Below are 26,582 nucleotides of genomic sequence, written 5' to 3'. Positions count from 1 at the left end.
AGTCGTAAGATTGGGTGACTGTCAGCGGTGTGCAAAAGCGACGCCAGAGATCCTGTAAAGTCTGCGCATTACTCAGGACCGACGAAAAGAAGAATCTGACGCAACGACCTTCTTTTGTGAGCGCTGCTCGCGGGACAGCGTTAAAGGCTGGCTTTGTAATAAGATCCGGCATACCTACAGGGGTAAGCAAAAACTTGCTTTGCAATCTGGCATGACGATTTTGACTGCGGTCAGGCGATCCCTTCCACCTTGGGGAAAAGATCTGTGCTGCGGTGTCCCAGGAAGAAATCTGGACTGCGGAAGAAGGCTCGCCGATAATTGCAGCTTCACAACGGGGAAGCAGACGACGAGGGGTCCGGAAATGATAATGACAAAACCTAGTAAGACCAGTCTGCGCACAAGAGAAGTGATGAGATACCAGGTGTCAGATTTGACTTGTGGTAGCTTTTGGATTGTAATGCGGTTTTCGCAGATTTGATGCGCGTGTTGCTGCATCTTTTTCCTTCTAGGTGCCGGCTCTCGCGCCCCTTCTATCAGTCATCGGTGTCAGTTACGACATTGAGCCAGTGATGAACACAAGAAAGATGTATACCTTACAACATTGCTGAGAAAATCTGCTAAGATTTAATATTGCGTTTTGCAGACGTCTATGTACATCATACAGAACCACCAAAGTAACTACGTAGGTCGTAAGTTACGCCATAATAGTACCGTGACTTATGCGTTAGCTGTCATAAATTCGGGGAACCAAGGGGTTAACTTAACACAGTCAGCCAGCAGCACATAGTACTGTAAGCACAGCAAAGCACAAAAAGGCATAGAAACTATATAGCAAGCGGCATTCCAGCATCATATATTCCTCGGGCTTACTCTACATCGCATACAGCGACACGCGTCACTTATCGAACGGCTCATTGTAGTCTGGATTATCAGGGATAATGTACTGGAGGTTGTTACAGCGATTTGCTCGTCTTCTAGATGTCGTTTTAGCAGCAGAAAGAGGATTGCCAGCATCATGCGTGTAAATTTACTTTGTGCATTCCTTCTGGGACTTTCTGAGAGGTATGCACCCCAACGTATGAATATATGCTTAATACTGAATTCCATTTTACAACTGAGGGGTGGGAGGCCAACACTTCTTAAGGAATACCTTTAGGTATGGCCGGATTAATACTGGGAATACCTAAGGAGGTATGGACAGCCCCCAACGGGTTAATTCTACGGTACTGCGTAACGTAACCTCTGTCAACATTCGTACGACATTCAAGTCAACACACAACAGTGAATAACATAACACGCCGGCAGACAACAGCTTCGGAAAGCCAGGACGTCACGCTGGTAATCGGCGATTAAGGTTTTTTTTCCAAGGTGAGTCAGCGGTCCTTAATTTTGACAGGTTTGAGGTACTGATTGTGTGGGTTTATAGGTTAAACGTGCCAGTGAAGTCGCGGTGGAAGCTCGTCAGTCGCTTCAGCATCTAACGATTTTTCCAAGGTGAGTCAGCGGTCCTTAACTTTGACAGGTTTGAGGTACTGATTGTGTGGGTTTATAGGTTAAACGTGCCAGTGAAGTCGCGGTGGAAGCTCATCCGAAACATAAATTCACCCACTTTAGTCGCTTCAGCATCATGTGCCTCGTGTGTAGAAGTACCTTTGTTGGACAGGTAGGTCAACAGACCGCTTGATGTGGCCGTCTTGGCTAACGTGACCTGTTATTTTGATTGAACTATAGAAAGAAGCACCTTCGCATTCTGAAGCTACAGACCACCAGCAGTTTGGTGAGGTTAAACCGTCAGCTACGCACTGATGAGCTGTAAAATTGCTGTGAAATTCCGCACGTGGAAAAAATCTTCCGGGTCACTATTAAATTGTTCTCTTTCACTATCAACCATCAATATTGACAGCTCTATCCCAAAAATTCGGATTCAGTTGATCGACTGACTGTGAATGACGTAAACAGATCAGATTTCGTTGAACTGTCGTGTCTTATTGTTTTTGCCACAATGGTGACGCGACCTAGACCTTCGTTTGATGACGATCAACCGAGAGGAGACCCAGCTGAAAGGAAGCGGCAGCGTAAGGCAGCTTATATGCGTGAATATCGGGCGACAAAGGGTAGATCAACGCCAGACTCAATCAGAGCACGTGAAAGGAAGCGAAAAAGAGCAGGATATATGCGGCGTCATCGTGCGGCGAAATACAACGCCGACAGCGCTGCTTCTGAATCGAAACATGAGGAGTGTGCTGCAGACAATGGGTTAAGTACCGATGATCGCTTGAAACGGTTGGCAGAATCAATTCTTCAGGAAAGCAACATTTCGGAGGAAGAAATTGAATTGATGGCAACGGGACAGAATTTCTCTTCCGATCCGAGGTTAGCATTAGTGTACTACTATTGCTGTGCTGGCCACCCCGGAGCATTCGTCTTTAACGATGAAAGTATTCGTGAAAATGGAGTTGTGACGGATAGACTACTAAATTCATTGGATACACCCCCGTGACACGGATTTACCTGGCCAATCAGAAACGATTCTGATGTTGTCAAAGTAGAGACCACTCCAAGTTCCCCCGTGGCTCCCAGAAAAAAATCTGGAGAGAGATTCTGCTGCTATTACGAAATCGGACTGCATGAATGGTACGCCTGATGTCCACAACAAGAAACTCAAGCCAGCTTGAAGAGTTTTTTGTTAGTCTATCTACCAGTGGTTGCGTGCACTCAAAAGAACTACCAAGCCAGCTTGAAGATTTTTCGTCATTCTATCTACCAGTGGTTGCGTGCACTCAAAAGATTTAACCGGCCAAAACTCAATTTTGTCCACAAAACTCAGTTTTAACTGCGACCCAAACACAATCTACTCAAAATAATACTATCAAAAAAATATTCCGTATTCCCAGCGTAGTCATAGACGTCCTAGTTTCACGGTACTGGCTACACGCTTTTTGTTACCTCGCTCAACATTATTTGAATGTAAGCTGATTGCTGACCAAATATTGCAGTTATGACCATGAATTCAGGCGAAACATTCGCATAACAAGAGCTATGTCGCTTATAAGAACGTTCTCATTCACTGTGACGACAAATCGACCATGAACCTGATTGTATAAACCTCGTCACCAGTGTGGGGGACTACAAGCTACGATAGCAAAAATTAACATCAGAATGGAGATATCGATCCTGTAATGGGTCTACCTTAAGCCCACTACTTCAGCTTACACGTTAGCGCACCTGTATGAGGAAGCGTAAGTTCCGTTTTACTTAGATTCGCTATACTTTCCTCCGAAGTATAGATTTACTTAAATAGGAAAGCCAAGCCGATTTCTGGTAAAATTGAGAGCTGTTTATTTGTTTTGTTTCGATTTTCCTCCTAATCTAATATTCTGAGTGAAAGGTATTTGCCAACGAATGGTTGACAGAATCCTACAGTTCTAATTGGTTGAAGATATTGATTTTCAACCAATCAATGCCTTAAATGCATGCAGATCTATTCTGCCAAATGTAATCATTGGTGTATTTTACACCAACGTGGAAACCCTTCGTAGCCAAGTGGCCACATATAGCCACTTGCGTGTAACCCCGTTACCCCCCATTAAGCTAAGACTCTCTAGTCTAAACACAGCATTATAAGAATTGACAAGACCGTCAAAACGTATGTGAAACCCAAGATCGTTTAGCAATGAGCTCGCCAAGGAAGATACGGCAGACTCTGTTACTTCCGTTCCTTCACCTGCAGGCACCACCACTTCAGTGTCTGCGCAAGCGAACACGCTCGCGATACAAAATAAACTTTCTGTCACTCAATACCACACTCTGCATAATCAGAAGGGCGCGCAAACTACGACTGACAGGCCGTCAGATGTCATAGAGGGCTCGTCAGTAATGTCTACTAACGAAGACATACCCATTAACTATGGGTCTGACATTGAAGACGCCCCCATAATAAACAATAACTCATTGTCTTCAGCTGTTGACACTAAGTTGACCGAACCAACACGCCAAATCCCCCTGTTCGGTCGCATCAAGGCCGTGACGATGACCCGGATGCTTCTGGATCGAAGCGTCTGCGTAATAAAGAAGAGGCGCAGCCATCTGTGTCGGTGCCGCCTTCTTCTCCGCGTACTGCACCTGCAGTATGCGCTCCCTGGATGCCAACTGCATCTGAAATCGCTGACAGGTTCGGCGCTACTTCACCGCCGAATCTGATATAACTGTACGTGTGCAGCGTCATCAATGATTACTTTGAGGCCGTCGACATGCACTTTGATCCGTCAACGAATCAAAGACGCGACGACGGAGCTCATGGAAGAGTCCGATGTAGTGCGTCGAAGAAGACTTCGTGCAAAAGCAAAGTGCCCGAGCTAGTGGCACTTTGTCAATTTTGGAACGCATTTGTTGTAAGCTTCAACAACAATCCGAGAGGCTACCGCGAACGCATTGCCGCGACACACCTGCGCTTCAAGACCTTCTCCAGGCGTCATCTCATCGATCGCCTCCATAGTGACGCTATTGAAGCGAGAATTTCCTGCGCAGTTCCAGCTCAAACTGCATGTCCACACTGTCGCTACGGGGCGATGCGCCTTTCTGAACGCGAATTTTCTCGGGTACCCTTCCGTGCGTGTATCCCCTCTACTGGAAGACCTTCGTGCTCAAATCGAGCAACGTGGTGCACACCGTACTGGTGGCACTCGTAGTTCTAGTGCAGGTATTATGCGAGGAGACGAGAGAAAAACTACAAAAGTGAATATTTAAACTGTAAGTTGAGTTTACGCACTTATCAGTGGTGCACTGCCACTTATAAAACAGGAGTCATCACCAACTTTTTATTTTCTTCGTGTAACTGTCAACTTGATATTCTAGCACTATAAAAGGGAGCTAGGCACCAATCGAGCGGAGCAAAAAACTAAGGCCATGCATCCAGCATTACGACGAGAGCGCTTCTGAAAGAGCTCATTCGACTTATAATGCTTATCTTATTGAAGTGGCTCTCTACAGGTACGTACTGCTTGTAGTCCTTAACAAACGAAACGATTAGGCCAGTCAAAATAGCAAACCATGAAGCAATAACAAAGATACTAAAACAAATAGCGTAAGACCCAGCAAGGTTCTAATTAGCCTCTATCACTCGTTCTACGCAGTACTTTTCAAGCCGCCGGCCTATACCTCGAGAACGTGCTGGATAATAAGGACGACGCTCTACAGAAACAGAAGATCAATGCCTGGATGGCCATGGACACGTTATTCGTCTACCTGTACGTACGACCTGGTGCAGCACCGCGTCATGTTCCAGGTGATCGCCTTCCGCTCCTTTGCCATATCTTTTCGCTGGTTTTCGTGTCTGGTTCCAGTCCGATCCAAAGCACGTGGGTCGTGTGTCAGTTCGGCGTCATGATCGTGGACGCCTTCCCACAAACTTTCTGGCCACCTGGAACGTGTACCGCAGTCAGTGGTTCTGGCTCGGTATGCCTCTCCTCGATGAGCTCCCCAACAGTATCGCCGACTTCATTGCCACTCTGTTCGTCGTAAGAGTGTGTGACAAGAGAAACCGGACGGGATCAAGTAGACCGGAGGACTGTAGCCCATCCCCCATCATCGTGACGGTATTGAAAAGTAGTCCGAAGATTGACGCGGTTTCCTCGGACGGCAACAAGAAGAAAAACACCGTTCCTTGGTACACTTGCATGAGAACCAGCAGCGAGATCGTCAGTCAGAGCACGACGCCAGTCCAGAAGCCCGTGAAGCCCACCATGGGGTAGAACACAACCGTGAAGAGCAAGCCACTGCAGAAGCAGTAGGAAATCTCAGCCACGGTCGAGCCCACAAAGTACCACAGCGCATTGTACGTCTGTGACGCGCGTTCCCGGTAGTACTACGCTCGCTCGGAGCAGACAAGCCGCAGAATACTCTGGAACGCCATCATCGCTTAAAAGAGAGCACCCATGTAGACCATTCTAACACCCGAGTTGAGACCCGTGTACGACGCGTAGTCAGCGTCGATAAACACGAGACCGATGACCAGTGCGAGGAGCACAGCGAGGATCATGCGCATGAGGTTGTAGCTCGGAGTTCGCCAGTACATCTGGATGAATCGGGTCACGACAAACTTCATCTGCGTCGCCGAGTTGTCTGCACGTTTGTCGGCGAAGATCATCTCTGGTAGGTCCGAGGAGGGCGTGGTGATGCCTTCCTTGGCGAGGTTGTTGTGCAGAGCCTCACCCAGTGCACTGCCGCTGAAGTAGTTCACGAAGTCGTCTGGTTACCCGCCGCGTTGTTCACACCGGCGCCAATACATTCCAGCATTCACGTCGCGGGATTGTAGCCAAGAGAGAGGGAAGGCACCCCCGGGATACCGTCGAAGTACTCGATCAAGTTACAGCAATCGCGGCCCAAGTCTCCGTAGAACACCGTCTCGCCTCCACGCTTCAGCAGCAGCAGACTATCGAACAAGTAGAACACTTCGGCTGACAGCTGGTGGATCGTGCAAATGATGGTACGTCCCGAGTCCGCCACCTTGCGAACACCGTCCATAATGAGCTTCGCCGATCGAGCGTCCAGTCCACTGGTAGGCTCGTCCAGGAAGATGATACTTAGCTGAGCAGCGAGCTCCACGCCGATAGTCAAGCACTTCATCTGCTCGACTGAGCTGCCGCGGATGATCTGGTCCGCGATGTCCTCCAAACTCAAGAGCTCAATATACTCGTTGACCGAGTCGTACTTCTTGTCGTCCGAGATCGAGGCATCCTGGCGGAGGAACGAGCTGAACGTCAACGCCTCGCGGATCGTAGCAGCCTTCGAGCGCACGTCCATCTGCTCACAGTAGCCCGTGCACCGACGGATGGCGAGGTCGTTCGCTTCGTAGCCGTTCAACAGGATTCTGCCGGTGATCTTCCCGCCAGTCTTACGTCCTGCGATCACGTTCATTAGCGTCGTCTTGCCTGCACCCGACGAGCCCATGAGAGCCGTGATGGACCCGGGCACAGCAAACCCGTTGATCTTCTTTAGCAGCTCGAGAGATTCCTTGGGGTTGTGGGGATCCAGCACGAAGTAGTGAAGGTCTTGTAAAGCCATGGTCACTGGCACGAAGTTCTTCTCCTGAGCGGTCGACTGAAATCCCACAACGCAGTCCTCCGTCGCCGCTGATATGTTGTTCTTGGGCGTCTCCATCCTCGTGTAGGTTTCGTCCTTGATGGGCTTCTCGGACACGTCGAAATTTTCGGGGGTCTCGTAGCGGAGGAATTCAAGTGCAAGACCCGACAAGATCATGAACACCACGTAGATAGCAGCCATGTAAATAATACCGTAAGTGACCCAGGATTTCTCCGTGTCCAGACCAAACAAGTCCAAGTAGTACCCCAGTGGACCGAGTTCGGTTGGCAAAGTGCTCACAAACATAGTTCAATTAAAAGAGCTCAGGAGTTTCAAATTCGCATGAGATAGTTGTCATTCTCCTACTTTTAGTGGGCGTGCCCTGCAAATAGTGGAACTCCTCTATTTTTGAGTTAGTGAGACTTGTATGTTTTAAAGTGCTAATTGAGATTATTTTTGTGCTGTGTTCTATCTTTTAGTGCTGCATCCCAAAACTTTAGTAGATAGGACGGCCCTCGTATTATGCCTGCATTCGGTTCTGGACCTCGTACGCCCTCACCATTTCCGGAACGACCTTCATCAAGATGTCCCGTGGCTCCCATGTATTTCGATGGGGAGGAAGTCCTCTCTAACCAACACGAAGACGAGCCTGATCCCGGTTCGTCTTCGGGGCTTCATAGTCCACTACCCGCTCGACAATGCAACTTGATACACTCCGTATGGTCAACCCCAGATTGGCCATGGCTCTCGCGCTCTGCACAATCGTCTCGTCGCTCTGGAACAATTCCAGAGCGCGGAGCTGGCTGCCCTGCAATTGGAGCTGCGCCTTCAGAAGGCGTAGGTCGCTGTAGACCACTTCGAACATCCATGTCGCACTTGGAACGGAGATTAGATGCCTGCGCGACCGCGTCGTTGCGCTCGAGAGGCTGGCTCACGCCGCTTCGTCGTCCTCGATCCATCAAGCCTAGATGGCTCGTGCTGCTCGTAAGGCTTCAGCCGCCCGACGTAAACTGTAGGATGGAGTCGCATGCTGAACGGTATGTCCAGCGTATACGTGTTGCACTGTCGTTCAAGCACTGAGAGCGGGCCGATGAAGCGTGAGGCAAACTTGCTTGCACCAAAAAACGAAACTGCATGCCGTTGCAGGTTCTGTGTAGCTAACAGAACTAATGAACCGGTTTTGAAAGCATTTGTTTTTCCTTCGACGACATTGTCTACGCTCAGCTCCTGTTTGTCTACAGAAGCTGCTATTGCGTCCTGGACAAACCGTATTACGGCTTGTCGACGTTGGACAAAGTCCATGATTGCGTGCTGAATAACTTGTTCAGCACGCACGGCTTCCTCTTCCACAACAGTCCCGGTCTACGCGCTCTCTGTACCCGGTACATACGTTTTCTTGTTCGCGGTGTATGAGCCATAAAGACACGGCGTTCCTGATCTTCGCCTTGTTACCGGAACGAGACGCTTGTTTTCTCGTCGTCACCGCTGACACCACGTCAGTATCAGTGTTCTTCTGCGGTTGTTTCGACACAACTATAGACCCCCACTTAAGGAGGAAGCCGCTGTTCCGAGCAAGCTCGGAAAGCCGCATGGCATTCACTTAAAACGGTGTATGCCCTGTAGAGGCATGCACCGAGTTGCTGTAAGCGCAGCCATCGGCAAGCAGTCGCTCTACTGTGAGAGCAAGTGTGCGTAGCCCTTCAGCACGTCACCGAGCACGCGATTCACGCGCTCAGTCTGTCCGTCCGTCTGCGGATGATCCGCAGTCGCCATCGCCCATCTGTGTTTCAACAAGTGTAAACACTTCTTGCCAGAACCACGCTGTAAAGCGAGGATCGCGGTCCGACACATTGTCGAGCGGCATTCCATGGTGTCGGGACACCATGTCAACAAACAGTCGTGCAGTCTGCACGGTCGTGACTTCAGCCGGTACTGCAGCAAGATAAACCATCTTGCTAAATTGGTCAACAAAGACCACAACGCCAGTCCTCCGACGGTGTCGGTAGTGATTGTAGTGAAGCCTGCGAATACGCAGCAGGCTTTATGCGTTGGCACAGCTCGCAAGTACGTACGTACCTGCGCACCCACCTGTACTGGTGGTTCCAGTAGAAGTCCCTGGTGAGAAGAGTGTACGTCTTCTTGCGACCCGGACGCCCTGCCGTAGGGGCAGCATGATACTCGTACATGATCCGCATACGCAGATCATAATCATTCGGCAAGACGATGCGATCCGCATCATCGTCCATTGAGCTGTAAAGCAGCAGTCCTATTTACACACGATAGCATTGTGCACGAGCTCGCAGATGTGGTGACAACTTCCGACGTGCTGTGTCGGAAGGTGCTAAGACATAGTCTAGCAATTGTTTCAAGTCTGCGTCACTCGCATACGCGTTATTTGCGTCGTCGATCAATGACGACGACAGAACACTTACTCGCTCGACGCCAATCCGATTGGCGCCGGCTGTCTTAACAGCGAAATCAGGTCGACGCGACAAAGCGTCGGCCACCACATTCAACCTTTAGGTTTGTACTCGACCTGGAAGTCGTACACCGTAAAGAACGATAACCATCTCACCATTCGTTGCGAGATGTACGGAATCTTCACTGCCGTTCGCAGTGAAGCGTGGTCGGTATAGACCACGAATGGTCTACCCCCAAGTAAATACACTCGGAGCTTCGCGAGTGAATACTTCAAGGAAAGGAGTCATTGTCAGGTACAGGGTAGTTATGCTCAGCTGACGCGATTCATAGTAGACTACGTGATCACGGCCCTCGTGACCGTGCTGTATCAACGCGCACCCGATCGCAAAATCGGACGCGTCACACACGATGTGAAATGGACAATCTTGGCCAGCCCCTGCCACGACCGGCGCCTCAGTCAAGCCCTGCTTGACAGTATCAAAGGCCCGTTGACACTCAGCAGTCCAAATCCACCCAGCTTTTTCCTTCAGAAGCTGCGACAGCGGGCAAATCGTGCCCCCGTAATTCTCAACGTTCTTGTAGAAGTACATTGCAAGTCCAAGGAACTGTCTTCATCGATCACTCTGACCTTTTCTGGGTCAGGTCGTACGCTGTTCTTCCCGACGAGACACCCAAGGACGAGTATTTCGCTTGCCCCGAGGATACATTTCTTCAGGTTCGCATAGATCTTATGTTTACGCATAAGCCCTAGCCCACGTTGAGGTGCTCTTTGTGCACCTCAACGTGGGACGTCCCATCCACAGCCCGGCTGTGAACGAGCACGTCGTCGAAGTAGATCGTTGCGAAGTCACGCACTGAGCACAATAGACGTGTGACACATCTATTGAAGTTTGCAGAGGTGTTGTTCAGTCCCTGCGGCATTACGAGCCACTGTAAAAGCATACCGCTTGGAGTGCTCACCGCCGTGAGAGTAATGTCTCTCTCACGCATCTGAATCTGATAGACCCCGTCGCGCAGATCAAGAGCCCTATATATTGCGCTTCTGGTCATCGAATCGATGATAACATCTTTTCGTGGCATCGGCGTCTGCGCCGGTATCGTGGCATCGTTCAGCTTGTTGTAAGCACGAGCGATGCACCATCCGCCCTGTGACTTATGACACAGAACGGGGGTGCGCTGTGCGGGGACTTTAATTTTTCGCACTTGGCCCGCTTCACGAAGACTTCCAAAGAAGTCGTCGATTGCCTTTACTTGATCTCGCGGCAGTGGTCATTGCCGCGTAACGCAGTAGTTCGTACCCGGCACAAGGTCGATCTCGTGCTGTATGTCCTTGTCCTGCGGAAGTATCGCGGAAATCTTATCCAGGAACACATCCTTGTGCTCCTGCAGGACATTGTAGAAGGGACCCGACTTCAACGAGTCCCAGCTCTGCTCCTCGAAGCACTGCTTCTTCGTCTTCGCGCTGAGAGTATTCTCACACTCAGCGGTATTCGCAGCATGAAGTTGACTCAGCTCCTCCGCTTCGCGTTTCATCCTTTCGACATCCGAAAGGATGCATATCTGTTTGATCGTCCATCGTTCAAGTCCTTCGTGAAGCGCATCCAGCTCATGACTGGAAGCGACGTCAGCTCCGACGCACTCGTCGGAGGATTCTCCGATCGAATTGGCCGGTACTAGAGACCAGTATGGGTCCACGTCAAGACGTTCAGCGTCTTGACGCACGACGTCCTCTCCGATGTCTGCCCAGCAGACATCGCTCGCATCGCCTTGATCCTGGACCAAGACTTGCGGAGCTTTCGTCGCTTGTGCCGTCGTTTGTTCTTGTGAAGCCCCGCTTCACATGTTTCTCGTCCAGACCCGGCCTTGGTCGGATTTCCGTTGTAGCCGTCGGCGGAGTTCTCCGCGGACGCGAAAGATCAAGCCCGGCTTGATTACATTCTGCTTCGTCGTGCAGCCCGGCTGCACGCGAGCATGCAAACGCTTTCAGTGTTGGACATTTGCAACCACCACCACTGCTTGCCGCGTCATCAGCTCCCGGAGCTGACGCGCTGTCATCACCTCGACGCCATTCGGCGGATCCCTTCGTGATTTTTGAACCAATCGTACTATGTCAAATCCCGAAGCTGACACGCCAACATCACAGCTACTGATTGTAGCTGGAGTCCCTTGCGTATCTGATGCGTCTGTCCCCAGGACCGACACACTACCGTCGCAGTCACTGTGTGTGACTTGAAGTTCTTCCATACTTGATTGATCAACTCCCAGCGTTGATACGTTCAACGAAGTAGGAACGTGCCTTAAATCTGGTTTCCGATATGAGACAGACTCAACGACTGCCTCAGTTGTTGCGACTTGTAGATTGACACTGGAGGCTGCTACGTAACATGCTGCCTCAACGGTAGAATCGGATGCATCTTGCGGTGCATGCTCAACCCTGAGAGGACCATCACTCTCTGTAGCGATGCGTCCAAAGTGTACTAGTGTACACTTCTTCCAGTGGATCACTGGATCATGCCGGCATGCCCAATACACACGGTGTTTGGACGGGAAACACACGTGTACTACGCGCTTCTCCTCTCTTACGGTGTACTTCGAGATGTTTCAACTTCCTCGAAGCTCAGCTTCGGGGAGCTTTCCAGTGGAACAAAGTTGTTCGACGCATCTGAGTCAACCAAAGCACGAAGGGAGTTTGCTCGCTTCGATGTCACTTTCAGGATGACAATATATGGCTTGTCATGTTACTTCTTTCAGTGAGAATCCCTCTCGCTGGGGGCTGCAGTCCTCTGAGTCGCGTGTCCGTTGTAGACACGCGTGACTGCAATACCTGTACGCCTATTGGTTCTGCACGGTTTTTATTGTACGTGGCGATGATCGGAATCGTCACGTTGGCTCCTGGCCGAGTGCCTAAGCGCTGTGCATTCACGCGCAAAGTGTCCGGTGTATCCACATCGGTAACACCGCACTTGTCCCCCAATACGCTGTTGGCGTCCAACAGCAGAAGCATTCGAGAGGTACATAAGCTCTGGACCTCCCGCTCTCATCATCGGACGTGCCATACTCGGTACGTTCGCATGCAGCTTAGCCTGCTTTAGGCTAGACTCTTCTTGCATCGCAAGAGAAAGCGCAGCTTCAAGAGTGCTTGAGTACTCTCGGAAGAGATAGGTCTTAACCGACCCAGTTTCCAACCCCTCCATGAACGTAACGACCTGTGTCGCCTCGTCGATCGGATTAGTCACGATGTACGAGACCAAGTACCGCGCACGCTGATCATGCTTACGTTGTTGCAGATCGAGAAACTGCGCTCTCGACCGGAACTCATTCTGAGGAGGTCAAACGCTTGGCTGAGCTCCTCCTTGAGTATTGCATACGTGCTACGTATGATCCGTGATCCGGCGGCCATATGCTAAGCTCCTCGCTCGCTCGTCTGGCAAGACATGACATGGCGAGCGCAATCTTCGACGGCTCGTTAGTGATATGACGAGCGGTAATGGCAGTGTCGAGTTCGACAAGCCATCGGAGATGAGGCTCGCCCTCTTTCCCCACACAGCTGCTCACGTGCAGTCGGTCTCACGATGAATCCCAGAGCAACACCGTGTTACTCTATCGGCGACAGTGTGCGTAGCATTGTCGGCTACGACTGACTTAAATAGGAAAGCAAAGCCGATTTCCTTTAAAATTGAGGACTGTTTATGACAAAAATCGGGCTTATTTTCGGCACGCTTGATCACATTTCCCGAATTTGTGACGTCACTAAATTGCGAATGTACGAAAATAGGTAAATACCGGTAGAGTGAACAGTGAAAGACACGCTTCGTCAATGAATGCAGCAGATGACATGGCGCGGTTGCGCGCAGTGCTAGGAGCGAGCGACAAGCAGACTCAGGGCTTCCTCCAGCCGCTGCTTCCTCTGCACGGTGTGCAGGAGCTGCTACTCACGTTCGTGCGGGACACATCACGTTCGTTCGAGGACTGGGTCTGGGACCCACAAGTGCGACAAACACTCTTACATATGCGGGACGCTGAGCCGCATTCGCACGCGCAGGGTAAAGACCTGGACCAGTGGTATTCTCGTGCAGCAGAAGAGCGTCTTGCAGCCATGACGCTGCAGAATCTGGACGATGTGACGCCTCCTGAGTTTCTGGAGGAGGCGGACAGAGCGCAAAGCGATGGCAAGTCGAAATTCAAGGAAAAGAACTATTATGCGGCAAAGAACGCCTTCTTAAAGAGCCTGGAGGCCGTGCTAAAGCACCAGCAGAGTGAATACTACGGCAAAACTGTCCCTGCGGCGGAGTGGGACGATCTAGACATGCAAGAAAGATACGTGACGCTGTGCAATAACGTCGCGATCTGTGGCATCAAAATGAAGGATCGATCGCTAATCAACGAGTACGCAGCCAAGGCACTGGCGGTAGAGGAGACGTCCACCAAGGCGCTGTACGCGATGGTCAAGCTGCGGCTCATGGAGCGTCGCTTTAACGAAGCGAACGAGGTCGTTGATAGGGCGTTGGGGTTTTACCCGGACAAGGCGCAGTTTTTGAACTTCCGCAAGGAGATTGAGGCAGCCGAACGCAAGCAGGTGATGGAGCAGGCAGAGCTATCTGAGATCAGAGCGGAGCAACTGCAAGCTGCGATGGCTGCAGAGGCGGCAGGTTTAGCGTCAGGCCGCCCTCCATTGTCGCAGGAAGAACGTGAGCAACAACTGCAAGACGCGGTACAGAAGAGAATCGACAATACTCCGCTGCCGACTAGAGAAGACGACACGTTTGCTGCTGCGAGACTGAACGTCTACTTTATGAAGATCAAACAAAGAATGATGGTCGACATTCATTCTTGTCACAACTCTGACATGGGTGAAGAGCCTCTATTTGAGTGCACTATTGTGAACGCTGCTACGGGCAAAGTGCTTGCAAATAATGTGCAAGGCACTGCCAAGAAAATTGTGAAGAACGAGGCGTGTAAAATCGCCATTGAGAAGCTCTGGCACGACAAGGAAGTAGCTGGCAAATTGACACCTGAAGACGTGGCATATCTGGAGCGATTCAAGAGTGCAAAGGCCAATGGACAGCCACAGACGCGTGAGCTGGAAGTACCAGAAACGCCTCGACAGATCGTCGACGATGGACCTCAGTTGCCTGTACGCGTGAGTTGGCTAGAGCGACAACTCGAACCGCTGCCTTTACTGAACCAACTTACTCAGCGTAGGAGTCTTCAAGCTCGTTTTGATATTGAAGACGTGTCACCTAACAAAGAAGTCACCGAGTTCAAGTGCACGGGCTTTCTGAATGGCGAACTGATCACCTCAGCCAACGCTATCAGCAAGAAGAAAGCCAAAGTGGAAGTCTCCAAGCAATTGCTTGCTGCTGCATTCGAGAAGAACTTGCTGCTCGTTTATGACGGACCTGCAGAGGACGATGAGCGAGACAGCAACGAGGCGCCAGCTCACAGGAAATGAAGTTAATTAATTGGCTGCGAGGACAACGCCTGTCTTGGTTGCTCACGGGTATGTAGCTCCTGCATCACTGTGTTGTCGGTCCATTTCTTGAATTGAAAGTGCGTGCGTCGCTCTAGATATTGCTGCTGCTTGTATTGTGCTCATTTTTATCGGTTGCTTCTCGTTCTCCATTGCTAATCTACAGATTCGGTGCACCTGGACGAGCGCGTAAGGTCTCGCTATCACCCTAACTAAATGTGTCCCGTTAATCGGCGTGCACGTCGAGTGAGAGCTGATACACCTTTTGTGCACGTCTCGCACGCAGGAAGTACATGATGCTGGTGCCGAAGACACACAGATACAGGAAGGCTGCCAGGAAAATGCTTGTTGCCAGCGACGACTTGGGCTGGCCATGGGGAGGTTTAACCTTAATGTATAGCGAGTTGCTGCTCACGATGCAGCCCACAATGAGCTAAATAGTAACAATCAAGCATGTCAGCTTTACCTAATAACCCACAGACCACCCACTGGAGCCTTACTTACCAGCAAGAAGAAGCCGGAAAACGAGAAGATGGCACAGCAAACAATACCTGTTTGAAGCAGCAAGTTAAAAGTTTTAATTCGATCATTTATGACTTGGCAGGCAAAATACATACCCGGATGCGTCTGCGGCCCTTGACTGGATCCCTGTGCCAATAGCTCCTCGAGGTCTGCCGTGTCTCCAAGATCGCTGACGTCACTTCCAGGCGAACCCACGTTGAGGTGCTTGAGATTCGCGTAGCCGGCTTTGCCGCCGCTTACGACGGACACGATGTCTGTGCGGTCGAACGTCGCATTCATCTCCTTCCGCAGGCCTCCGTAGACATCCTTCAAGCGCGACATGACACACAGCGCTCAAGCAGAGGTCAGAACGAGGTCTCAACTGGCCGTGCTGCGTTTCCGATTGTGAACGCCACGCGCGCAGGCCAAGGCTAAAATAGAAGCGAAAAACGGAGGCTGCTTACGACTGACCCCGAGGGACGGGGCGGCTGATTGACGGCTATTTTTCCCTTCTGCACACTCGACTCTTGCGTGTTGGTTGGAAGCTGGGACAGCGGGCTCGCTTGAGCCAAATACTAATGCCAACGAGCAACGAGCGATAGGAATAGATCGCAGCGGCGCAGTGACCAAGTTTCTGCCGACGTCACGTGCGTTTTGAGCTGGCTACAAACAGACGATTTAAGTTCCGCGTCTTTCAACCAATCCTGTCGCGCCAACAGTTGGCAGGTCCAACCAATGGATAGCTGTACATTTTCAAACCCTATCGTCAATATTTTAGCACGCAGTGCGATATTCACGTTATCTTTGATCGGTATCCACCGGTCCCCCCTTCCACTCGTCCACTTTCATTGCACAGACAGATCCAGGATCTGGCCGCGTCCTGCGCATACCAATCCGTCACTTTAACCCCCATCTAGCCCAGTATGAGCACACAGAGCAACGTGTTTTCGGCGCTGCAGCCAGAGAAGCGCAAGAAAAAGACGGCTGAGCCGCAGCAAAACAAGATGTTCGCCAGTTTCGTAAACAACCCGTCGACGTCCGCTTGGGGCGACGATAGCGACGACGAGATGCATGCACCGGACGCCCCCGTCGTTGAGGAGGCCGTGGAGGAAGAGGAAGATGTAGAGGACAGCGAGAGCGAAAGTGAGGAGGAGGAAGAGGACGAAGAGCCTGAGAAACCTGCCGCACCTGCAGCCCCCAAGAAAGAGGCCGCTCCTGTCCGTACGCTGTCCAAGAAGGAGAAGAAGGAGCTGGAGATGAAGGAATTCGAGTCCGCACTTGCCGATCTCGGCATCAAGACGGACGACGCTCCCCAGCCCAAGAACGACGATAAGAAGGAAGAGTCCAAGGCCGAAACGCCTTCCGCCGGTTCGTCGGACAAGAAAAAGAAAAAAAAGAAGGGCAAAAAGCCTGTCAAGGCCGAGCCTGAGACTGCAACTTCCGACGTGGTGGACATCAAGGCTGTGATGAAGTCCAAGGGCAAGAAGAAGAAAGCGGCCGAGCCCGCCGCTGTGAGAATCGCTCGTGAAGAGAAAGCTAAAGCTAAAGCCAAGGGTAAGAAAGACAAGAGTAGCTTTAATGAGTTCTCCATCTAGGGTGGCGGAGAACGCAGCGTCGTGATGGCTGGGGATGTGGCCGTGAATGCGACAGAGCAGAGAGACAGGTAGGCGCTCGTCACAGCAGCCCCCGTTGCTCACTCAGGAGAAGCCATACCGGTACGGCCAAAGCCTGTGAGGCATCGTCTTGATCATCATACGCGCTGCACTCCCAAGTGCTTGCTTGCGACGCGTTTCTTGTATAGAGAGCGGAGAGCACAGTCAACGATAGACACCTAGCAAAAGCAGAAAGAGAGAGAAAAAAATATAAGAGCAAAGGAAACAACTGCTAAACAACTTACAGGTCAAATGATCGAAACAGGGTCTAACGCTAATCTACATGTACTTTTCGTATCAATCGTATCAAATCAAATTGTGCGACTGCTACCGCTTATTCAGACCCAGATCGAGTCCAGCGTCGTCCGTGGTTCTTGGCATACATATTCTTCTGTCCTGTTGTGTCAAATCTTACGCCACCTCGACCGTCGCGGGGTGCATGAGGTAGCTGTACTCGTCCATCGGCAATGGCATGAGATGCCACGGTGTGCCGGGTGCGGGTGCACGCCGACTACACCACTTTGCCAGTTTAGAAAAGAGCGACGGACTCTCCACTCGCGAGTGCACAAATTGTAGCTGCCACTGCTTAGTCACGACAGCACCCACTACGACTCCAGCCAGAAGGCCTGCCACGAAGTGGACGGGGCTGAAGAAACCTCCGTCCTTGTAATTCCAAAGCGAGAAGTGCACTGTAGGTAGCGTCAATTGCTCAAGGTAGCGTGTGTGATGGCTCATAGCGACGTTTAAGTTGGTCACCACGTCTTTGGCAACATCTTCGACGCAGGAAGACGAAGAAGGCACAGGCGACGCGTCCTCTAAGTTACTGAGCTCCACGTCGCCAATTCTTCGTCGTGGCACCGGGTTGAAGGCAACAGCCGCACGTAGCATTTCCCAGTCGGCCAGTGAGTCCACACGAAGTCGGGGGACGTCCACTTGGTTCAGTACGAGACCCAATACGCTATAAGTTGTAGTACAACAGCACAAAAGATGAGACGACGCCAATTATCAGAAATGCCGTGAAAGGACGCACTGTTCGGCCTGATTTGCGCGGTCCGTGGCGCGGCGTGCGCGGTTCTGGGCCAGCAGCAGCGCGTCGCTGATGCGGCGCATGGAGCTCATATCCAGCTCTGATGTAGTGCGGCGGTGTGTGGGCTCCCGCATGAACTTCGAATGGGAAGAGGAGGAAGTGCGAGTCGGCGAGATGACTTATGGGCGCTTCGGTGTTGCTTGGCAAGTTTCTCAAAGAACCTGCTTGTATGCGCGGATTTGACTGTGATACTATATTGTATGAAATAAAGTCATTAATTAGATGCTAAAGTTCTTTTTACTAATAAATCAACTCCCAATAAGCCTCACTACGTATCATTTTCAAAAGGGTACTATATAACGAAGTGGTTCAACTGTCCTTTTATGCGTGAAACAAAACCGTTTCTCTGCAACCCTAATGAAAGGCCGCAATAAAGGCTTCACATTGGCCGAAAGCCCGATTCGACAAAACCAATCGAATAAATAAATGCACAAAGGTACGAAACGATGTATGTAGAGATTGCGGACGCCAACCAGGTTCGCATCATCGGCGATGGCATCGATTTGCCACGAGAAAAATTCCTCTCAAATGTGGTGACAAGTTACCACGGCAACCATTACTGTATCCTGTTGGAACTAAGCCCCTTCGCTACTTTTCGCTAGCATGAGATGGCTTCGCTTTTAGTGGGTGAAACGCAAGCAACAACACTTGTGTTTTTCTGTCAAGTACTGTAGTAATTCATCCCCCAGTTCGTTGCAATCACTGAAATGGCTAACGTTACACGAACTTCAACCTGGCAAGAGTCTTACAATCGCGGAGCCACGTCGTCCGACGGTGGTGCCGGTACGAACGCCTTGCGAGGCGGGCTCAGCTTAGACGGAGCTGGGAACGACTCGGGCACAGCACGTTGCTTCTGCTGCGCCAATGCGTCTACCTTCTCTTGCACACGGCGGCCGTAGTGTGGGTCACACTTAGTGAAGTTCGCAATGGCACGTGCCTGAACAGGCTTGGACGCGTTCACCAGCGAACCGGCGACATTGTCCGTAAGTCGTTCGCGTTCCGCGGCATCCAAGATCTTGCGGTAGAATTCTCCCACCTGCGAGTAGTTATCGTCGTCGTAGGTTAAGTACTTGTTCACCACAACGTGGTCGCCCTCGTAGGCCCGGTAACGCAGCGTCGTGTCTTCAGGTGGACCATTCTTACTGTTCGGGAAGTAGTTGGGCGTGTCGTGCATATTGCCATTGACAGCCATGAAGCCATCACGCTGGTACGTTTGGGGCTCCTTCAGTGGGCGATTCACTGGGATCTGGTTGTAGTTGACACCCAGACGATGACGCTGAGTGTCCGGGTAGGAGAACAGACGACCCTGTAGCATTTTATCAGGCGATGGCTCGATACCCGGCACCATGTGAGACGGAGAGAAGGCGATCTGCTCGATCTCCGCGAAATAGTTGGTCGGGTTACGGTTAAGCACAAGTCGACCCACTTCAATGAGCGGGTATTGCTTGTGAGACCAGACTTTGGTCACATCAAATGGGTTCACGCTCTCTTTAGCCGCCTGTTCGGTGGTCATGACCTGGATATACAGTGTCCAGGACGGATACTGCTTGTTAGCAATAGCCTCGTACAGATCACGGATGGAGTAGTCCGGGTCGGAGCTGGCGAGTTCCGCTGCCTTGTCTACAGGCATGTTGCGAATGCCTTGGTCCGTCTTGAAGTGGTACTTGACGTACACGGTCTCGCCCTGGGCGTTTACATTGGCGAACGTGTGGCTGCCGTATCCGTTCATGAAGCGGAAGCCGTCAGGGATGCCGCGGTCGGAGAACAAAAAGCTCTGTTGGTGCAGTGTCTCCGGACGCAGGGAGAAAAAGTCCCACATCATGTCGTCGTCTTTCAGGTGCGTGTTGGGTAGACGCTTCTGCGTGTGGATGAAGCTCGGGAAGAGGATGGCGTCGCGGATAAAGAAGATGGGCGTGTTGTTGCCCACAAGGTCCCAATTGCCTTCTTCCGTGTAGAATTTGATGGCGAAGCCACGCGGATCCCGCACCGTGTCGGCGCTGCCCAGTTCGCCTCCTACGGTCGAGAAACGGATAGCTACGGGTGTACGCTTGCCCACGCGGTTGAAGAGCTTAGCGCTGCAGTACTGGGTAATGTCTGCGTGCGTCACTTCGAAGTAGCCGAAGGCGCCGCCTCCCTTGGCGTGCACCACACGCTCCGGGATCCGCTCTCGGTCAAAGTGCGCCATGTGGTCGATAAACGCGAAGTCTTCGAGCACCATGGGACCACGAGGCCCGGCAGTGGCCGACGCCGTGAGGCCGTTGGGCGGGATGGGCGCACCTGTACTAGTGGTGGCAGTTTTGCTCTCACGTACCATGACGAACGGACTGGAGACTTTATCACTTGCCGGTGGTTCGAAGAATGAGATACTGCGGCCTCTTACTATGAGGTTGAACGTGGGCGTTTTTTGTTTGACGCAAGCAGGACCCACGGAATGGTGTGGCAAACCTAACTAGTCTATATTACGACACTTCGTATGCTGTTATCGAGGCTAATGAGAAATACTAACTTCCACGTGCTGGGCCAATCAGAGGTCGTCATTTCAGCGCCACAGACATTAGATGGGTGGGACGGCGATGAGCTACATGAGCGTCAGTCGGCGGCCATCGCCTATCAGGCCAGGAATTCAGGGCTTCTATTCGCTGCGATCGGATGGGCGTATTCTAGCGCGATAAGACGCTTCGATGCTTTGCTGTGGAGCTTTCGGCAGTGTGCAACATGGACTCCCAGACGCAGTTGCCAACTTTCACGCTTGCGATCTACGTCGGAGTGCTGGCGGGGCTTGTGGTCTTTGCTGTGGCCTTCACTATGCTGCGCGTGTACGCATACCGTCACCGACTTTCGACTGTCACAATGAGCGCCAGCTACGACGCCAACGCAGATGCGAACAGCAACGCGTTGATAGCGACTACGCTGAGTGCACTGGGCAGCCCGCTACCAGATTATCCGGATGAGCCGCCTGCTACTAGCAAAATATCGGTGATCTCCAGTTTCGGCAACAACCGCTGGCAGCAAGTCAAGAGCTTTATCGCTCGTGTACGCGACCGAGGATTTGCTGCGTGGTCTTCGCTACGCCAACGACTCGCTACGCGTAGAGCGGCCAAGGCAACAGCTTCGAAGCCTGAATACCGCGTTTCGCATGTTGACGTTGAGATCGCCACGCCATGCAATAACCAAGCTAAGGGTCCCGTGACACCGGGCCCGACTTATGCCAGTCAAGTTTCGTCCAAGTGCCAGCTCAGTTTATTTCAGTCCCCGACATCGAACGACATCGGTATGATCTAAGAGAGAACTGTTTGGTTGGAAAATGATGAGTTCAATGCTAGAGGATTAAATGCATAGCCACCATGCATAACAAGTTGTCGCACCTAATATCTTTATATTTCTATCGCCTATGACCTCAGCAAAGACCAACGCACTTCAATCTCAGATAGCACCCGTTAGTAGTCGACTATTATAGCCCCATCATTTCATATGAGCTGGCGTGACGCTTTCGCGAGCCCAGCGCTCGCAAATCGAAAATTTCCAGCTGCAAGCTGCCAGCCCCCAACAATTTTTCAGTTACGAAACATTCTAACGTTAAACGAGCCCATTGCTTCACATCACCACCACTAGGCTGCTCGATTTAACTTTAAATCACTACGTGTAGTTCGACCGTCGGTGTTTATGTTATTCTTTTAGTAAAGATATTGTCCTTCGCTCTGTTCTTCTTGTTCACTCACTCACCATTACCTCAAGGATTGACTCCAATGCACACGCTACACTTGCTCACAGTAGTTCCATGTCTGTGTAAAGGAGACCGCTATGCCTGACGTCGGATTTTCGCCAGGCTGGTAAAGTTTACTACTCTGACAGTAGTTTTGGTTTCATGTCAGACGAGATCGTTTGCGGGATGTCCTATCTACCACGGTAGCTGGGCCGTTTTGCAGTTCTGCATCCGCGATTCTGGCTCGCATTCGCAGTAACCTCGTCACCTTGACGTGTCCAATTTGTTCAGCAAACTTGATCAGGAACAAATCGCTCGCATTCAGCAGTACTCTTACGAGTTCTAAATCTCCATATCTGATGGCAAGTCTCAACGCAGAGTCCAAAGCTTGTGTGTCCACCTTGTTTACCAGCAACTTTACCAGCCCCACGATTCCATTTTTCACAGATCGAATAAGAATGTCGGGAAAACTTCGGATTGCAGCTTCGCATCAATAATTCTGCTGCTAGAAGTTCTCGAGTGGACGCAGCGTTGACTATTGCTCGTCCGACCATATCTTGATTGCTACACTCAAAAAGGACTTCCAAAATTTAAACATCATAGTTCTTTGCAGCACTGACCATTGCCTCCTCTAGCATACGCTTTGGCTGCAAAAATCCTGGCCATCTCTAGTTGTTGACTTTCCACAGCTTTCACCAGCGCACTTCCAATGATAAACGCGCTACACCTACTAGCTAGAAGTGCAGCCATTTCCAGTCGGTGATAGGGGGCGATGGAAATGGCTGCAGCACCGATATAGGCGTCGAAACGCGCTACGCATGTCCCGCGTCCAGCGTCCAATATCTCTTTGACCGTCTCTACTTGGTTATCTTCTGCAGCTATCATCAAGGCCTCGCCTACATGGTATACGTACTTCTCCAGTATAAATTTCAAGACGTTAACGCGTCCGTTTCTCGCTGCTAACAGAAAAGCGTCCCTTTAAGACCACCCAAGACTGAACTGGACTCCATGATATGCGTTCGTGAGAAAATAGTCCACCACGTCTACGTGACCATTGGCTGCGGCAGAATTCAGTGCCATATCACAATCTAAAAAAGACACCCATCTCTGTATCGCTTTCACCACTCGCAGTTGTCCATGCGCAGCAGCTACAGCCATTTCATCGACAGGATGACCCAAATCACGGTAAAACTGGTAAAGCCAAACGAGAACGTCCAGATGCCCGTTAGCCGCAGCTCCAGTAAAAGCTTCGGTCGAGCAACTATCGCGCCGGGAATGAACGAAGCCATAGGAGAACGTCAAGACGGCCTCGGGCCGCTGCCCCATCCATCGCTTTAAAGGTCCAAGGTCGAACATTCCCGTAGACGCGGACCACAGTTCGGAGATCGTTATAAACCGCAGCGTCGATGATCTTGGGTAAAAGAAAATCGTTGATACAGTGGGCAATGTGGTGGATAGCTTGTACAGCAACCGGTAGAACGCGAGAGACGCGAGCTAAACAAAGGTGGTGTGCCACTCATCTCCTAAGGGGGGGACAAAGGGGGATAATGCAGTTAGAGAAACGGTCTGCATCCCAAAAAATGTCCTACATTTTAGGACCATTTGTAGAAACAAGTCACCGACAACCATATTTTTCTTAGGCAATAGGGCGGAAAATCGTTTTGAATAGTGGATTTTCTTAGAGCTTTTTAAATCCAAGAAAACACGTAATAATACAGCGCCCGTCAAATCATTTAGACCCCCGATTTGGGGGGACAGTTTTGACAATATCTCGGCTTGAAGACCGAGTTAAGAGCTGCTAATTTGATATACTCTCTCTATTAGGCTTAGTAAGATGCCACTTGTGTTTGACAGCTTAGATTTCAATGTGTCTGGCTGGTTTACAAATTCAGGGTTTTGGCACCGGCGTCAAATTATTAAGACCACCTCCTTTTTATGATAGAAAAACACTCTTATGAACATACCTTTCAAACTCCTATATTAAAAGAGTGATGGTTAAAACAAGTAGATGGTTGGCGGAAACGAGCTGTTACCTGAACTACTGAGGCTACGAGCCTTTCATTTTCGAATGGGCAACGGCAAGGCCCTCACCCGGCAAGAACATTGGTTCATCGTCGGTCTCTACGACGGAGGAGTTTGCTACGCGAGATCGCCAGAAAGACAGACCGGTCTCGCACGTCCGTCCGGAACGCAGTCAAGGCAGAGCGAGGAGAAGGACAAGAATATAGCGGTGCGCAGCGAAGGGCTGGGCGGCAACCAGCGCTGACGGAACGAGGGCTTCGGCAGCTGCATGGAATGGGCGGAAGAGTACATACTGAAGCCTGGTAAGCTAGTCATATTTTATTTTGCAGTTACATTGTATTCTAACATCTTCCTCCTTTTTTGCTTAAGAAGCTTGGATTTATACTATTTTTCAGATGAAAAGAAGTTTAATTTAAATGGCCCTGACGGTTTAAAATGTTACTGGCGGGACATGCACCAGCCTTCACGGTCTTATTTGCGTCACCAAAATGGAGGAAGGAGCGTCATGGTGTGGGACGCTTTAATCGCAGCAGGGAAGAGTAAGCTGGGTATCTTGCAAGGACGTCAGAATTCAGGTAACGCTATATAAAAAATCTACTTCCTTTCGCTCACTCGAACTATGGTGTTGATTTTGTATTCCAGCAAATCAACAGCATGGTATTGCCAGCTCGCTCGCCAGATTGCAACCTCATCGAGAACGTTTGGTCGGCGATGGCGGCCAAAGTGGACGCACTGGCCGCCAGTACCAAAACGTTGCTGATCTGGAGGCAGCAATCATGGCTGCATGGGACTCGATTCAGCTGGAGTACTTGTTAAAGCTGGTAGAGTCGATGCCTCGCCGCTGTTTAGCGGTCATCCAGAAGAAAGGTGGACTGACTAAGTACTAACTTTAATAGAAGTTTGTATGGTCTGTTCATAAAAGTGTTTTTCTATTATAAAAAGGTAGCGGTCTTAACAATTTGGCGCTGGTGCCAAAATCCTGAATTTGTATACCAGCGCTGCCAGACACATTGAAATCTAAGTTGCTAACACGAGTGCCATCTTACTAAGTCTAATAGAGATAACATATCAAAGTAGCAGCCCCTAACACAGGCTACAAGCCGAGATATCGTCAAACGTGTCCCGCCAAATCGGGGGTCCTAATGATTTGGCGGGCGCTGTATTTTCAAACTGCTGACATAAAACTTCTATTTTTTATTATTCCCAATGTGCTTCCTGGTAATTGAGAGGTTAGTCAAACTCTGATTGAAAGCAGACCATTCCGGGCGAGCTTCAACCGCATGTTCTACTCCCAGTAAAAGTAGATGTCTTCCACGAGCTTGACGGTGCTGACCGCGTAGATTGGGCTCCTAACCAATTGCGATTTTTGCGAACGAGGCGTGTAGTCAATGTGAGTAGATGAATATAAATTTGATAGAGAGATTGATTGAGTTATATGCCTAGCTGCTTTCTACCTCCTATTTGAATTGCTCCTATTATCCCTCCTGTGTAACACTAGGAAATGTATACACATGCCACGGGAACGGTATTTACGAACAGCAAGACAAATGCAATGGGAATGCTTGATGCAACGGAAACGCTTGCATACATTGTACACGCCACGTGTCATGATTATCTTCCATGATGATCCCATTATAGATCGAATTGAAGCTCTTGTCCAATCACGTTCCACTACCCTAGATGCTACTCCAATCAGGTTGCGATATTTCTGTCACTTTAGTGGCAGCTCGCGTTGGGCACGGCTTTGACGTGTGCCGAGCAATAGGCATCCAGCGAGGAGGACGACAAAGTGCAACCACAACGAAAAGCATTTTTTGTTTTCGCTTAGATTTGCCCAGTTTCGGATGACTTTGCTCGCTACTTGCACCAGAAACGTTAAATCAGGAAATGCCGCAGGTATTGACAGCGCCGCTTAATAGGAATATAGAGGAGTACTACGTCTTTCCAGAGATGTGACACCCCACAGCTGTGAATATCTAGCGATTTTCTGTTTCAGCTTCGAAGCGAGCACCACAATTTCGGGGTGGGATTCTCCAACATGACTCCTGATCGTGCAATTGTAGCTTCCAATGTTAGGTCGGTTCTGAAAGTGAACACCTCTGTCGACGTACGCGATCATATCCCAAAGCTCCGAAGCGAGCGGTTTTAGTTAAACGAGAGAAAATTGGAGCCATAATTTTCCTGTTCATCGCGATTGTCAGCTGACCTTATCAATAATGTGACAAAGGGGATCTTTTCTCTTCTAATTTCTTCAATTGGTAGTACAGCAATTAATGATTCCATTACACTCGGCATCATTGCTGCCGTGTGCTCTGCTGGAATTCGTAGATCTGAGTATTTCGATGTTGTTCCTACTTAGTGGGGGGCGCACAAAGATCCGCCATCAGGCGGAGCGACGCCTTGGTTTCCTATAGCGGCCAACTTGAAATGGTGGGGGGAGGGGGTCATATATTTGCCTCAGATAATGCGAGGGTGTGGTCGAAGCGCGTTATTCCGCTAGAAAAAAAAATGAGCTAGTTAGTGGTCGGTCAAAGGAGCGGTTGATCAAAAAAAAGTAGAACCCCCACCCCGCCTTAACGGGAAATTGATCATTTTCCGGCTTAATTCCTCCACGTGGCGTGTACCTCGTTCGAGAGAGAAGCGACA

The 26,582-nt window shown here is 50.4% G+C and overlaps 8 protein-coding genes across 8 annotated transcripts; 4 read left to right on the top strand and 4 right to left on the bottom strand.

Moving 5' to 3' along the window:
- Positions 1-5,094: 5,094 nt before the first annotated feature.
- PITG_15254 (uncharacterized protein) lies at positions 5,095-5,520 on the top strand (the record flags this gene model as incomplete). Its single annotated transcript, XM_002898656.1, has 1 exon — positions 5,095-5,520. One exon carries the CDS (start codon positions 5,218-5,220, stop codon positions 5,518-5,520), a length of 303 nt encoding a protein of 100 aa, XP_002898702.1.
- A 397-nt stretch (positions 5,521-5,917) lies between these two features.
- PITG_15253 (ATP-binding Cassette (ABC) Superfamily) lies at positions 5,918-7,281 on the bottom strand (the record flags this gene model as incomplete). Its single annotated transcript, XM_002898655.1, has 3 exons — positions 5,918-6,246; positions 6,369-6,845; positions 6,897-7,281. The coding sequence occupies 3 exons, from the start codon at positions 7,279-7,281 to the stop codon at positions 5,918-5,920; spliced, it is 1,191 nt and encodes a 396-aa protein (XP_002898701.1).
- A 6,037-nt stretch (positions 7,282-13,318) lies between these two features.
- On the top strand, positions 13,319-14,953 carry PITG_15252 (uncharacterized protein; the record flags this gene model as incomplete). Its single annotated transcript, XM_002898654.1, has 2 exons — positions 13,319-14,546; positions 14,595-14,953. 2 exons carry the CDS (start codon positions 13,319-13,321, stop codon positions 14,951-14,953), a joined length of 1,587 nt encoding a protein of 528 aa, XP_002898700.1.
- PITG_15251 (uncharacterized protein) lies at positions 14,555-15,863 on the bottom strand (the record flags this gene model as incomplete). Its single annotated transcript, XM_002898653.1, has 3 exons — positions 14,555-15,404; positions 15,476-15,522; positions 15,589-15,863. 3 exons carry the CDS (start codon positions 15,812-15,814, stop codon positions 15,198-15,200), a joined length of 480 nt encoding a protein of 159 aa, XP_002898699.1.
- A 532-nt stretch (positions 15,864-16,395) lies between these two features.
- Positions 16,396-17,067, top strand: PITG_15250 (uncharacterized protein; the record flags this gene model as incomplete). Its single annotated transcript, XM_002898652.1, has 2 exons — positions 16,396-16,560; positions 16,648-17,067. The coding sequence occupies 2 exons, from the start codon at positions 16,396-16,398 to the stop codon at positions 17,065-17,067; spliced, it is 585 nt and encodes a 194-aa protein (XP_002898698.1).
- Positions 17,068-17,535: 468 nt separating this feature from the next.
- Positions 17,536-18,323, bottom strand: PITG_15249 (uncharacterized protein; the record flags this gene model as incomplete). Its single annotated transcript, XM_002898651.1, has 2 exons — positions 17,536-18,082; positions 18,155-18,323. 2 exons carry the CDS (start codon positions 18,241-18,243, stop codon positions 17,536-17,538), a joined length of 636 nt encoding a protein of 211 aa, XP_002898697.1.
- A 541-nt stretch (positions 18,324-18,864) lies between these two features.
- On the bottom strand, positions 18,865-20,558 carry PITG_15248 (catalase; the record flags this gene model as incomplete). The annotated part of the gene is made up of 1 exon (XM_002898650.1): positions 18,865-20,558. The coding sequence occupies one exon, from the start codon at positions 20,523-20,525 to the stop codon at positions 18,957-18,959; it is 1,569 nt and encodes a 522-aa protein (XP_002898696.1).
- A 368-nt stretch (positions 20,559-20,926) lies between these two features.
- Positions 20,927-21,493, top strand: PITG_15247 (uncharacterized protein; the record flags this gene model as incomplete). The annotated part of the gene is made up of 2 exons (XM_002898649.1): positions 20,927-21,397; positions 21,440-21,493. 2 exons carry the CDS (start codon positions 20,927-20,929, stop codon positions 21,491-21,493), a joined length of 525 nt encoding a protein of 174 aa, XP_002898695.1.
- Positions 21,494-26,582: the final 5,089 nt, after the last annotated feature.

The sequence above is a fragment of the Phytophthora infestans genome, genomic scaffold (genome assembly GCF_000142945.1).
Source record: "Phytophthora infestans T30-4 supercont1.35 genomic scaffold, whole genome shotgun sequence".
NCBI classification, from domain to species: Eukaryota; Oomycota; class Peronosporomycetes; order Peronosporales; family Peronosporaceae; genus Phytophthora; species Phytophthora infestans.
The sequence above is the reverse complement of the archived record's forward strand: the minus strand, read 5'-3'. Positions and strand labels throughout refer to the sequence as shown.